Source organism: Hyalella azteca, unplaced genomic scaffold, assembly GCF_000764305.2.
Source record: "Hyalella azteca isolate HAZT.00-mixed unplaced genomic scaffold, Hazt_2.0.2 contig11947, whole genome shotgun sequence".
Classification (NCBI taxonomy): domain Eukaryota; kingdom Metazoa; phylum Arthropoda; class Malacostraca; order Amphipoda; family Hyalellidae; genus Hyalella; species Hyalella azteca.
In genome coordinates this window covers 179,019-194,210 of record NW_025941921.1, presented here as the reverse complement: position 1 = coordinate 194,210, position 15,192 = coordinate 179,019, and the positions used below count along the sequence as shown (strand labels likewise).

At 38.1% G+C, this 15,192-nt stretch overlaps 1 protein-coding gene across 1 annotated transcript; it reads left to right on the top strand.

The window, feature by feature from the left end:
- Positions 1-5,910: 5,910 nt before the first annotated feature.
- Positions 5,911-12,915, top strand: LOC125178697 (solute carrier family 22 member 16-like). Its single transcript, XM_047883078.1, has 4 exons — positions 5,911-6,029; positions 10,270-10,378; positions 12,119-12,222; positions 12,718-12,915. Exons 1-4 carry the CDS (start codon positions 5,911-5,913, stop codon positions 12,902-12,904), a joined length of 519 nt encoding a protein of 172 aa, XP_047739034.1. The 3' UTR covers positions 12,905-12,915.
- The last annotated feature ends 2,277 nt before the right edge of the window (positions 12,916-15,192 follow it).

Below are 15,192 nucleotides of genomic sequence, written 5' to 3'. Positions count from 1 at the left end.
AGTAAGAAAAACGACGGTTCAAAAAATGTCAAGGTACGCCATAGTTGTGGCGAATATTGCATCTTCAGAATAAACTTGTACGTTTCTCATACTTAGATGGTATGCAAATGTTCTAATATCTATTGGAACCTAATAATATATTTTCAATTATTCCCGTAACATTTTCAATGCTTCTTTTTGCGGTTATTATATATTTTTCAATCTTCTGTTGAAAATTTTGTTCTGAGGTAAAATGTGCAAAAATTATGGTAAAATGAAACCAATTGATGCATGTTTTATTTAAATAATTCACAATAAATATTATGTACAATAAAATATAATGCGAATTCACGATAATAATTATGATTGCTGTACAAGACTGAATAATTTTTTAACATGCGAAGAAAACACGTATCTGCTATAATGATGATTGCCCGTTCTACTCGCGGCAGATATTTAATAAGTGCAACAAAAGTCTGGGGTGTTGGTGAGCAATGAGGCTGCGAGGGTTACTGGCTCACAGGGTTACTCGCAGCCTCCTGTGAGGCTGCGTGTAAGGGGAATTCCTACGAGCATAACGGCTAATAATTTTATTGAAACTCCAACTGATAAACTTCAGATCCAGCGAAGGTGAATACCGGAACTGCAGTGGATGTAGTTGAGGGAACTGAAATTGGAAAAATAGATCTTTCTAAATGAATGCTGGAGATTGAGAAAGTATTTTACCAATTATGCTCAGCAATTCCAATTTAGCGGTACAAAACTTGACAGTGAACGCATCACCCAATCTAACCTCAAATGAAATAACGTGTACAGTCGCGCTGGCTGCACAGTAGGCAAGAAGCATACGGCAAAAGAGATGCGACGAGGATACCGGAGGCTATACTGTAAATTGACCGTTACGAATCAAGATTAGACAGACAAAAAAGCGCTTATTGTATCGGATTCAATTATCAAATATGATGATCAAGATATATGGATCAATTTATTCAAAGTTAATATTAAATATTTCGAGACTAACCTTCTAATTTATTACCGCTGGGTCAATTTAAAAGTGACTTGAAAGCCTTTTAGAGGTAGGTGTTTTGACAGTGCAATTAAGTGCAATGGTTAGTAAATAAATGTATGGTCGACCCAACTTGGCAATGTTAATAAGGTTAAAGCGCCACCTGCAGGGCGTAGAGTTAGAGGCTCGAAACCGGCAATACTGCCAAGTATTAATTAATGCGTCAGAGACGTCGTAACGGGTTGGGTCAAACCAAAATAGTAACGTGGCATCCTTGGTACCCTTAGTATCCTTAGTATTTGTTTGGGACATAGCAGTCCCAGGCCACGATGGATCGCCGCCTCTGATTATCGTTCATCCGCCCTCATTTGGGCCACCTGATGCACGATGCTGTTGCTTGCTTCTCTCTTAAAATGCCTAGCAAATTACGGACCAAGCAATAAGTCCAGCAGCTATCTCAGTCAATCGTCAGTTACGGAAAGATCGGGTTCCAAAGGCTGGATCCCTTGTAAATCAAGTCACGAAAAGTACAAGAATCGGCAACAGGCCATGGGTATATTTCTTCAGTGCCGACACTTCTATTCTTTTCTATTCTAGTAATCACGTTCTATAATCTCGTTCACTCAGAGCGTATCCGGTTGATCTCTCCATTTAGCTCGAGCAAATAGATCACGCTCGAGATTTTAATGTTATGATAAATGAATTAATATCTTCATAAATGGCAGGAGATACGATACCACTTGTTGTAAAATTAATGTACATATTCCTTTGAATAGAAGGGCATTTATAGAATCCTGCCACTCTATAATATCCCAGCAGGCATCTGACGTTGAAACAACGTTGATTATTGGTTGATTTCAGGTTGAAATGTTGAACGACCAAAATTAAACGTCATATCAATGTCGAAATCTGACCATCACTAGAAGGGACGTAAAACAACCTTATTTCAACGTTGAAATAACGTCGATATTGGTACGTTGAATTTTTACTAATTTTTAAACGTTGAATCAATGTTGATTTCAGGTTGAAGTGCTGAACAACCAAAATTAAACGTCATATCAACGTCGATTTCTGACCAACACTAAAAGGAACGTGAAACAACCTTATTTCAACGTTGAAATAACGTTAATATTGGTATGTTGAATTTTTACTAATTTTTAAACGTTGAATAAATGTTTATTTCAGGTTGAAATGCTGAACAACCAAAATTAAACGTTTGATCAACGTCGAAATCTGATCAAAACTAGAACAGACGTAAAACAACCTTATTTCAACGTTGAAACAACGTCGATATTGATACGTTGAATGCTAACTAATTTTTAAACGTTGAATCAATGTTGATTTCAGGTTGAAATGCTGAACAACCAAAATTAAACGTCCGATCAACGTCGAAATCTGACCAAAACTAGAACAGACGTAAAACAACCTTATTTCAACGTTGAAACAATGTCTTGACGCTCCGAGTATGAATGCCTTCAAGAACAGACTAGACGAAGCTATGCATGAGCATATGTTCCGTCTTAAAATGCCTAGCAAATTACGGACCAGGCAATAAGTCCAGACGAAGCTATGCAGGAGCATATGTTCAGTCTTAAAATGCCTAGCAAATTACGGACCAGGCAGTAAGTCCAGCAGCTATCTCAATCAATCGTCAGTTATGGAAAGATCGGGTTCCAAAGGCCGGATCCCTTGTGAATCAAGTCACGAAAAGTACAAGAATCGGCAACAGGTCATGGGCCTATTTCTTCAGTGCCAACACTTCTATTCTATTCTATGAGAATGACAGCTAAAGATGTTCGCGAGCTCAGTTTTACTCTGTACACGGAGGTGTGTGCAAGTGTATCGAACGTCGTTCGCGTGACAGGCCCCACATTTTTGTCCGACAGGCAAATTTCACATTTAACTTTCATCCGTACATGTCTAGTGTGACGAGGAGCATTAAATACAAACAAACATATTATTTAAGAATAAAATTGAGGCAATGTAGCAATTTTGCTAAAAAATTTTTATTCTTGTTCAAAAAGAATACAATTCTTGTCGAAGATTTGAAAAACTTATGTTTCATTATCTACTACTATTCCATAGTTTATTTAATATTTTTCTGTTAAATTGATAATTGAAAGCAATTTTTCCTATGCCGATGATCCTTCACGAGCAGAATAATTGATAGTCTACCAACTAGTTGCCTGAACCTAGAGTTTGGAAACATCGGGTGGTCACCGTAACTTGAAAAGGACAAAAAATTTAGTCGAGAGTGTTCAAATACGTGCAACAAGGATAATTCCGGGCTTGAAAGGCAAGTCCTATGAGGAAAGATTAAAGATTATGAAGCTTCCAAGCCTCAGTTATCGACGTCTGCGTGGTGACCTCATTGAAGTATACAAGTATACTCATGGTTTATACAAGGTCCCAGAAGGATTACTAGAATTTGAACAAGAATCAACACCAGGGGCTACGGCTATAAACTAAAAAAACTGCATTGTAACACATCCATGCGACAACATTTCTTCTCGCTCCGAGTCACCGACATGTGGAACAGCCTCCCTGATAGCATCGTTGACGCTCCGAGAATGAACATCTTCAAGAACAGACTAGACGAAGCTATGCAGGAGCATATGTTCAGACTTAAAATGCCTAGCAAATTACGGACCAAGCAATAAGTCCAGCAGCTATCTCAGTCAATCGTCAGTTACGGAAAGATCGGGTTCCAAAGGCTGGATATTGATTCAACGTTGCATTGTAACGTCAGTACGACGTTTCATGAGAGACGTTGCTTCAATTTTCATTCTAAACCTATTTTCACCACGATCTCAATGTCGTAATGCGTAGTTGTTTCAACGTCGATTCAACCATAGAATTCAACGTTGCAGCAACGTCGTAGTAGCAACATCGATTCAAGGTTGCATTGTAACGTCAGTACGACGTTGCATGAAAGATGTTGCTTCAATTTTCATTCTAAACCTCCTTTCACCCCGATATCAATGTCGTAATACGTAGTTGATTCAACGTCGATTTAACCATAGAATTCAACGTTGCAGCAACGTCGTAGTAACAACATTGATTCAACGTTGCATTGTAACGTCAGTACGACGTTGCATGAAAGATGTTGCTTCAATTTTCATTCTAAACCTCCTTTCACCCCGATCTCAATGTCGTAATGCGTAGTTGATTCAACGTTGATTCAACCACCGAATGCCTGCTGGGATACTTGTATCCGCGGCGGGCGGAACTGTCGTAGTGCTTCTATTCTGGTCACGCCAAAGATTTTTCAATTCAAAAGTAATGCCAAAATAATATTGGGATGATTTCTGGATGTTTATAATAAACTAAACTTAGTTTTAAATACCAAATTTTAGAGTGAGAGGAATAACTCAGACAGCAATGCGTAACATGACAGTGAATTAGAGCAAAATAGACTGAACAAAGACTACAAAATTGAGAGAGGCAAAAAGTAAAATATGGAGCCGAAAGATGACACTTTTGACGATATACTTGCGTCAGTAGGCTTTGGCAGGTGGACGGTACTATACTTCACCATCTCAGTCTTAGGTGAGTCTTTGGCGCGTCCTAGTCCTAAATGAGTCTTTGGTGAACTTCAGTCTTAGATGCGTCTTTGGTGCGCCCTAATCCTAAGTGAGTCTTTGGTGCATCTCATCTTAGGTGAATCTTTGGTGCGTATATGTCTTAGGTGAATCTTTGGTGTGTCCTACTCCTAAGTGAGTCTTTGGTGCATCTGCGTCTTAGGTGAGTCTTTAGTGCGTCTCCGTCTTAGGTGAGTCTTTGATGCGTGTATGTCTTAGGTGAGTCTTTGGTGTGTCCTAGTCCTAAGTGAGTCTTTGGTGCATCTGTGTCTTAGTGAGTCTTTGATGCGTGTATGTCTTAGGTGAGTCTTTGGTGTGTCCTAGTCCTAAGTGAGTCTTTGGTGCATCTGTGTCTTAGGTGAGTCTTTGGTGCGTCTCCGTCTTAGGTGAGTCTTTGGTGCATCTGCGTCTTAGGTGAGTCTTTGGTGCGTCTCCGTCTTAGGTGAGTCTTTGGTGTGTCCTAGTCTTAAGTGAGTCTTTGGTGCATTTCAGTCTTAGGTGAGTCTTTGGTGCGTCTCCGTCTTAGGTGAGTCTTTGATGCGTCTAAGTCCTAAGTGAGCCTTTGGTGCGTTTCAGTCTTAGGTGAGTCTTTGATGCGTCTCAGTTTTAGGTGAGTCTTTGGTGCGTCCAAGTCCTAAGTGAGTCTTTGGTGCGTCATAGTTTTAGGTAAGTTTTTGGTGCGTCCTATTCCTAAGTGAGTCTTTGGGGCGTTCATTTTATGAGAGTTTTTGGTGCAGCTCAGTCTTAGATGAGTCTTTGGTACGCAAATGTTTCGATTAGAAGCGCCTTCCCATCTCACAAATAATTATTGAATATTTTGCAGTTATTTAGCTTAGCTTTTGAATAGATCTGGTCTGAAGACCAGTCCCCAGATCTCCAAGAGACAAGTCAGGAGAATTGTAAGAGTTGGCAACAGGGCAATTGTGCCCTGTTCTTAAACGCCGATATTACTTTATTATGCTAAGTTTTGTCTCCGTTCTAGATGAATCTTGGTTGCATCATGTCTATAAGGTGCATTTTTATATTTTCATAGTATACGGCGTACTCCTTGTATGATGCACTTCAATTATATGATTATAACTTCTTACAGTGATGAGCAGTTATGTTTATCAACTACATTAGTACTCACTAGAAACGTTCTTTTGGATTTCAGATAGTGATGAATAGTTATGTTTCATTGGCACACAATTGCTAAATATGTTCCGTTGAAATGTAAATTCTCAGACAATTTATTGTATGCATGGCTTGGCTTGTAAGGCTCGTTTCTTCTGAACCTTCCGTAGTTTCATTAGTTTATTCAATGATAATCTATTATTATAATGCATGTTTCTGTGCAATTTTATGATGGCAGCCGCGGTGCTAGAGGTGAGCAATGTTTTGGTCGCGGAGTTCACTGCACCACCACTGCACTACTCCTGCGCCTCCTCTCCAGCACCCACTGCCTTCACCAACCTCACATCACAGTTAGTGATTGTTTGATGTTAATTAAATAGATCACTACGAGAATGTACTTCATCAATAACTCATCACAGTTTATGACTGTTTGATGTAAATTCAATAAGTCTTTAAGGGAATTCACTCCGCTAACCTAACAGGTTGCGGACCGACTTTTGGCTCCGCACTTCTCCTAACATGACTGATGTTAAGAAGTAAACCGTACTGTCTTTCTTTGGACGTAAAATTTATTACTTGGCAGCTTGACTCCAATTTGTACTGTCATCATTAGCTGGCTCATATGTCCTGTAATTTTTGTTGTATTTGAATTTGTCACTATTTGAATACGAATCCGATATACTTCATTGGCGTCTGTGCATTATCGGAAACTAAACCCCAATCTATATATGACGTTTTTCATTTTGTGTTCATTCTCATGAAATGAGTTTAGCTCAATATGGTCTATGTAAGTTTAAGAGGATGTAATATAGTATGTGCCCCGAACTATATTTTATATCGTGTTACTTCATCGTATGAAATTCTTCAGAAATAGGGGCAGAAATCTTTCAGAAATTAGAATGTAGCATATATTTTGTCCCTCTACAACATGACAGTGCCCAGCAGGCAATGTCAGGTTGAATCAACGTTGAAACAACAAAACTCACGGCATTGAAAAAACGTTAAATGTTAGTTTAGAATGAAAATTGAAGCAACGTCGAAATGTACGATGTTGAAAAAATGACGTTGCTTCATGTTTCATTCTAAACTAATATTCAACATTATTTCAACGTCGTGAGTTTTGTTGTTTCAACGTTGATTCAACTTGACATTGCCTGATGGGTTAGGGATTGTTTGATGTGAATTCAATAGGTCTTTAAGAGAATTTAATTAACCTCAAATCACAAAGGGTGACAGTTTGTTTAAAATTTAGTAAGTCTTATAGAGAATGTTCTTCATCAATGTCACTTCACTGTTATTCAAGTTAATTTATTTAATGATGGTAAGAGTATCTATAGCCATCTCCATGTCTCATTTCGCTTCTAGCTTATTCACAGGCAATAAAATAAAACCCAAACATTATTTGACATCATTATTTACAATGTACGTCGATACAGTCGAATAAACATTTCAATTACAGTTTGCATTAATATCATTATTCATATTATCTTCAATGAAGAGTGTGAATGTGTTAATTAGCAGAATATATAGTCTTCGACAAACGGTGCAATATAAGCCAACAAATAGAATTAATTATAGAATCGAAGCACAATTGAATGCTTTATGTTGTATTCGGAATGCCACATCATAGATCTAAATTCAACTGTCTTAAGAAGGATTACTTTGTGTCGACGATAACATATTTGATTTAAATGTAAATAGATAGAGGTAAAGATAGCAAAGCAAGAACACTGATAATCAATAAACTTCACACCTAGCAATCGTTCACACGTTCACATTTCGTTATGTAAAATGTTAGTGATGTAAAATGAACGAGAAAATATAGATTAAAATGGCAACTCTATATAACATTTAATTACAATAGTGAGCAATAATCAGGCAGTGAACTGAAATCGTTTATAGTTCAGTAATCTGAACTCAGTAATTGTTCATTGAATTGAGGGTTTTAATTCTTCAGCAAAATAAAAACAATAATATTTCATTAAACTGCAATCTTTAATGGTACAGTAAAATGGTATCACTAATAGTTTAATGCTCACTATACCAGCAATTGCTCACTGACTTGACACGCAATAATTGTTCAGTAACCTTAAAGCACCTTTCAGTCAGTAAACTGAAAGTAACAAAATTTGGTAAACTGAAAGCATCAGCTATTATCAGCAAACTGAAATCATCAAATGTTCAGTAAACTGATAACAATAATATTTCGGAAAACTGAAACCAGTTATTAGTCAGAACAAGCACTGACTGCTCTCGAATCAAAGGGTTGTCATGAATGTTGTTTTTGGTCGGAATATGAATGTTGATATTGGTCGAAAAAATAATGTCGATTTTGGTCCGAAAATGAATGTCGTTTTTGGTCGGAACATGAATATTGTTTGCGATCGGAACATGATTGCTGTTTTTGGTCGGTACATGAGTGTTGTTTTTGGTCGGAACGTGAATGTTGTTTCGGTCGCAACATGAATGTTGTTTTTGGTCGGAACATGAATGTTGTTTTTGGTCGGAACGTGAATGNGGTACATGAGTGTTGTTTTTGGTCGGAACGTGAATGTTGTTTCGGTCGCAACATGAATGTTGTTTTTGGTCGGAACATGAATGTTGTTTTTGGTCGGAACGTGAATGTTGTTTTTCGTCGCAACATGAATGTTTTTTTGGTCGGAACATGAACGTTTTTTTCTGTCGGAACATGAATGTTGTTTCTGGTCGGAACATGAATGTTGTTTCTGGTCGGAACATGAATGTTGTTTTTTAGTCGGAGCATGAATGTTATTATTGGACGGAACGTGAATGTTGTTATGGGTCAGAACATGAATGTTGCTCTTGGTTGGACCATGAATGTTGTTTCTGGTAGGAACATGAATGTTATTTTTTGGTCGGAACATGAGTGTTATTTTTGGTTTGGAACATGAGTGTTATTTTTGGTCGGAACGTGAATGTTGTTTTTGGTCGCAAAATGATTTTTGTTTGCTATCGTAACATGATTGCTGTTTTGGTCGGAACATGAGTGTTATTTTTGGTCGAAACGTGAAAGTTGTTTTGGGTCGGAACATGAATGTTGTTTTTGGTTGTAACAAGAATGCTGTTTTTGGTCGGAACGTGAATGCCTTTTTTGTTCGAAACATGAATATTGTTTTTGGTCGGAACATGAATGCTGTTTGTGGTCGGTGCATGATTGTAGTTTTAATCGGAACTTGAATGTCGTTGTTAGTCAAAATTGGAATGTTGTTTTTGGTCGGATCATGAATGTTATTTTTGGTTGGAACATGATTGTTGTTTTAATCAGAACTTGAATATTATTTTTAGTCAGAATTGGAATGTTTTTTTCTTTGTCGGAACATGAATATTATTTTTGGTCGGATCATGAATGTTGTTTATGGTCAGAACATGAATAAACATGAATATTGTTTTTGGTCGGAATAGGAATGTTGCTTTTGGTCGGAACATGAATGTTATTTTTGGCCGGAACATGATTGTTGTTTTTGGTTGGAACTTCAATGTTGTTTATGGCCAGAATAGGAATGTTGTTTTCGGTCGGAACATGAATGATGTTTATGGTCGGAACATGGATGTTTTTCTTGGTTGGAACATGAATGTTGTTTTTGGTCCCAACATGAATGTTTGTTTTTTTGTCGGAACACTAGTGTTGTTTTCGGTCGGAACATGAATATTGTTATTGTTATTGGTCGGAACATGAATGTTGTTTTTGGTCGGAACATTGATGGTATTTTTAGTCGGAATATGGATGTTGTTATAATGCTGGGAAGCGAACAAATCGAAGGGCAGGCGTAGAGGGGCTATGTCTTTGTAGGAGCTACGAACCGTTAGTTTTTATAACTTTGAAGAAACTTATAATTACAGAGGGTTACTTAAAGTGTATAGAGAATTACATGTACACAATTCTCTATAGTTAGATAAACTTTGATTTCTTCTTTTTTAGCTTAGAAGAATTAAAATTTGTGGAATTGTTTTCTACAGAATTAAAATAAAATGCGATAAGAAAATGTAAATTGGCATGTTCCGTAAATAGTTTGTATCGACGAGACGGGATCGGTAAATTATTTTGCGCTAAGAGGCAAATTCTAGGCAAAAGCTTTTCATTGAATCACGAATATTATTAAATCGCCAAATTGGGTTATCAAATCGCCAAACAATTTTTGTTTTCAGCAGAAAAAATCACAACTATGTTACCTACATCAACTGATCAATGATTGTCAATTGTATTGTTTATAAAAATGGATTGGTTGTACTGGTACAGAACTGAAACCTGTAATAGATGTTGATAATGCGCCAACTAAACTATTATAACATTTGCAAGGTAGCTCATGAGCAATATTTTGTTATGTATGTCTTTTTTGTAAATCCTGAGTGAAATAAGTAACACTATACTTAACTACTACTAATAACCGCTATAGTATTACTATAGGTACACTATAGTAATACTATACTAGTTAATACATGTAAGGAAAAAACAGAAATCAAACAGACTAAATAACCGTAAAAAATTGTGTCATCAATTAAAATTATCTTGACACCATAAAATGATGACAGACAAATCATTACAACAGTTGATTCATTTTATTGACACAGGCTGGCATGCGAGGCGCACCGTGCAACATTGCAAGGTGTTCAACAGGACGTTGAGTGTCAACATTTCGTGTTCAACACCACCGTCTTCGCTTCGACGGTCACTGCAGACGTGAGAATATATAAATGATATATAATAAATATGATATATGATGTCCTTTGATATATTTGTTTTTACTTGTGCTAACGAAAATCCAACAATTAATGAAAAAAAAACAGGCATATTCATGCTTAAATTGTCAGTGTTAATTACCATTCATTGATTATGGCAGCTGCCATCCTAAATAAATTAATGAGAAGCCTTTCAAAGCTACAATTAATGTTCTAACATTCAGAGTTAACTTTTAATCACCATATTGTGGGAAAATTTTCCCGCCATTAATAATATTTGTCGTGCGTTGTAGATTTTGTTGGCTAGATGTCGTTTTCTGTTCATATTGCATTCACAGTTTTGTTGTATTCAGTTTAGTTTCGTAGTTTAAGTAGGTAGCAATATCGGCTAGGATCAGCATTCTTTTATCAGCATCCATACCGTTCAGACGTCCTATCTCTAAACGTACCTTTTGGCAAACTCAGTTATTCACTTCTCAGTTATTCACTTCTGGACCAGTATTCACTTCGGCTATCACTGCAACAGGGGCTCCTGCAATTCTAAACGTCTTCCTGGTTACTTTTTCACTATCTTTTTGGTCGTGTGAATGTTGCTTTTTTTCATTTACTTATTTACGCTCTGTACGGTATGTTGTTCTGTGGTACTCCAGACAAATTAATGTTCAATTACTGATATCTCAAATTTCAAATTAGCTTTAAACGTGGTCTCTGATATTGGCAGAGGAACTATATAGCTTCCTTAGCTGTGACCCACAATTCAATTTCTTTATCTTCAATTTTCCAACGTCAAAATCTCAAACTGTCCTTTTCTACTTTTCCGCCTAGAGTACCTTCCTTCGACTGATTTCCTCTATATTTCTTATGTCTCCTAATTGCTTTAAGCACTGACACGCACCAAAATCTTAGGTCTGTTAATTTAGTCATTTGTTCATTATCAATTGATACATAATTTGGAATTGTTTGCTACATAGGTAGTATCTGATCAATTAATTGTTTAGTAAGCAGTTAAATTTTCAGTTCAGTATCTGGGACTCATCGTGGCAACATCATTGAGGAACTTGAAATTCTGCATTCAATACCACTTCATTGAACCACCCGTTCTTCCAATATTTCTATACAACAGCATATGAATTATCGAATTCGGATTCCCTATACAACTGGCCCGATCAACGCCAGTTGCACGTTGAAATCAATTTGAATAAATATCAGCTGACTCCATTCTCTTTATTTGTCCGATTGCGTGAGACAATCATTTTTACTCATAATATATTACATGATCTCTTCACAATATGTAAAATGGCCTATTCACTAAATGTTTTTTTGCCATGATTTATTTATGGATTTCGGAACAATCAATATTCGCTACAGTTATTGAATTTTTATTCATCACTTACTTACATTGTATTCATGAATTCTGATTCATACTCTCAGTAAATATCTTCAAACATTGTATAACCTCGGTCAGTGTGATTCTCATAAGAAAAAAATGTATCATTATTTAACAATGGCTCACTCATATCTATGAATGTTAAGTACTTTATAACCAAGACCCACGCTTTAATTATCAGGGCCTATAATTTCAAAAAAAGTTAAGAGATCGTTAGCTCATCAGCCAATCATTGGCGGCCTTACAAGTAAAATCCTCCAATCATAGACAAGAAAATAGAGCGTAAGTACTTACGTTCACTCAGAGAGGTTTGAAAGTATGGCCCCAGCTGCTAACACATCTGTGTTCCTACAGCTGGAGCTGGTGTGTGAGCGCAGCTGGTATCGCAGCTTACACCAGATGGTGCTGACACTTGGGTGTACTGTTGGTGCACTCACTGGCGGCGTCTTCACTGATTTGTAAGATTAACAAACACTTAATCACAACTATTTAGGTATTAAATGTAAATAATAAAATCCTGATTATCACTTTAATTGATCGTCTAAAAATGCCGATAAAAATGGTCCACTGGAAATTTGTTGTATCGGATATCCAAGTCTAAATATGCATCAGTGCAAATTTGGAAAATTTGCATTCAAACTTTGCGCGGGTCCATAGAGCACATAAATTTTTAAGTAACCTAGAATTACACAATAATTTTTAGTTATATGGTACAATAATATTTCTGCTCAGCTTAAAAAACAAGCTGCACAATGTCCAGCAATACCACACAATATCCCTGCCCCGCACGCCACTTTGCGCCACAATGTTCAGCAATGCCGTGCTAATATCCCTGCCCAGCACGCCACTTTGCGCCACAATGTCCAGCAATGCCGTGCTAATATCCCTGCCCAGCACGCCACTTTGCGCCACAATGTCCAGCATTACCTCGCCACAGCGTCCCTGTCCCGCAGGCTGGGCCGTCAAAGGTCCCTGTTCTACGGGGCGCTCCTGATGACCACCTTCACGCTGGTGGTGGCCTCGGCGCCGTCCTTGCTGGTGCTCCTGCCCGCCAGGTTCCTGCTGGGGGTGTCCATGCATCTTGTTCTTAACCCCGCCATCACTATGGGTAATGCTTACTTTGGTCTTAAGCTGCTTTAACCCCGCCATCACTATGGGTAATGCTTACTTTGGTCTTAAGCTGGTTTATTGTCTGTTTCTTTTGTGATGCGCTTACAAACTATTTCTCGAGTAGATTGTGTACTCGAGTAGTTTATACTCTCGAGTAGACTGTATTTCCGTCGAATTAGACGAACCTTTTGAATGCGTAACAAGCACAAAATTCAAGTGGTACTAAACGTACAAATCCTTTGCTATTAAATATACAATTTCTTACTTCCCATTGTTATACACAATCTTCGAGTTTACTGTAGTGTATTATTATTGTGTTTCTATGCAAAATTTCGAATGTACCATGCAGAGCAAAATTTTTAGGCGTATTACACAGTACACATTCAATTTCTTAGTGTATCTTGGTAATCTTGGTACCGAGATACACTAAGAAATTGAGTGTGTACTGTGTAATACACCTAAAAATACATCATAATTTACAAGTTCATCGGAGACAATATTACCGTAGCTCCAGGGTGAATATTCCTATTTTTGTGGACCGGATACCTAATTTCAGGAGCACCCAGCAGACATATACAACCAAACAGATACACAACTAAACAAAGTGTCCTCAGGTATGGAGGTGTGTCCACTCCATATCATCAGTTCATCACTGATCAGTAATCAATCGAGGATCATCACTCTCGTGCTCATATTGCACTAAGCACTTTTGTTAAATGTTAACAATTAAATTGGGGTTATTTTATCAAGCGGTAAACTTGCGGTTCCAAAAATGGCGGGAAACCTCTAGTCGCGCCGCTCTGGTGGTAATATGTATAATCCGCGCCTACGTTGGAGGAAATTCAAACTTCAGAGGTGGAACTTAATGCAGTAAATTTGCAGTAAGTCAGAAAATACCAGAAAAATACCAGATTTAGGCAAATATACCAGATCTAAAATTTTCATACCAGACACCTTCTGAAAATACCAGATTTGTGAAATCTGGTATAGAAATATACCATCTGGCAACGCTGTAAAGGGCCCATAGCATGCATTAAATCGAAAGATGATAGAAAGTGAATTGCACTCTGGTCACTGTGAGCAATACAGTAGCCTAGAACACACTTTGAGTCACCTCCGTATCACATAAGCAGTCAAAAGTTCTCTCTTAATGCTTCTGTATGTCTCTCGATATCAATACTTAAGCTAACTTAATCTTTAAGGTCTCCGTTACATTAGAACGGAACATAATTTTCAATAAACGGAACAAACTGAACAAAATTTCTAATATGCGAGGGTTACTGGCTCACAGGGTTACTCGCAGCCTCTTGGGTGCAACCCTATGTGAGCTTCGTAGCATGGATACTATCACGTTTTAGGAGCCCTTCTTGTGGCGGGCGTTTGGTGAGGCGGGCTATAAACTAAAAAACTGCGTTGTAACACATCCCTGCTACAACATTTCTTCTCGCTTCGAGTCACCGACATGTGGAACAGCCTTCCTGATAGCATCGTTGACGCTCCGAGTATGAATGCCTTCAAGAACAGACTAGACGAAGCTATGCATGAGCATATGTTCCGTCTTAAAATGCCTAGCAAATTACGGACCATTGAACGTCCTTTGTTTGGCTGCCTCTTGCTCTGAACGTCCCTGTTTGGCTGCCTCTTGCTCTGAACATCCCTGTTTGGCTGCCTCTTGCTCTGAACGTCCCTGTTTGCCTGACGAATATTCTGAACGTGTTAGGCTGGCTTCCATTTTCCGAACATCCGCACTTTTTAGTGCATTTTCTCATTTATGGAAAAAAGGCGCTATTACGCTCGCCATGTCCGTCCGTCCGTCTGTCTGTCCGTCTGTCTGTCCGTCCGTGACTTCAAGTTTTCGTCGACGAAAAAATGCAATGAGTACTGAGTTATATTTTTTTCAGCCGCCTTCTCTGCCGTGGCTGTCGCTGGCGCTGAACGTGGGCCTGGCGCTGCTGAGCGCTGCGCTGGTGCTGCTGCTGCCCGAGACGAGACGACGACCGCTGCTGCAGACCGTGCAGCAGCACGTTGCTTTCGAGACAACCAGACCAAGAAAAACTGAGAAACTCGGGTCTGTCGAGTACAAAAATATTGTATAATGTTAAATCAAGTTCCGGTTAATTTTATTACATAAATGAGCCATATGATTACATCGTGAGCACTGATGTCATCACTGCACCGTGAGCAGTGAACTTTTGTTCCACGTATCTAATGCTCATTGGGTGAACAGCGGCCGCTGAGCTTGCAATGTTCCCACAGCTAACACTTTCTCGGAAATGCTCGAAAATTTTCTAGAAAATTTCAGTATTTCGATTCGAATA

What these genes read in the sequence shown, in the direction of transcription:
- LOC125178697 (XM_047883078.1), top strand. Translation starts at nt 5,911, where the DNA reads ATGGCAGCCGCGGTGCTAGAGGTGAGCAATGTTTTGGTCGCGGAGTTC. An exon ending in TTCACCAACCTCACATCACA is followed by an intron (nt 6,030 to 10,269) that starts GTTAGTGATTGT and finishes TTATTGACACAG; the next exon opens with GCTGGCATGCGAGGCGCACC. An exon ending in GGCGGCGTCTTCACTGATTT is followed by an intron (nt 12,223 to 12,717) that starts GTAAGATTAACA and finishes CCTGTCCCGCAG; the next exon opens with GCTGGGCCGTCAAAGGTCCC.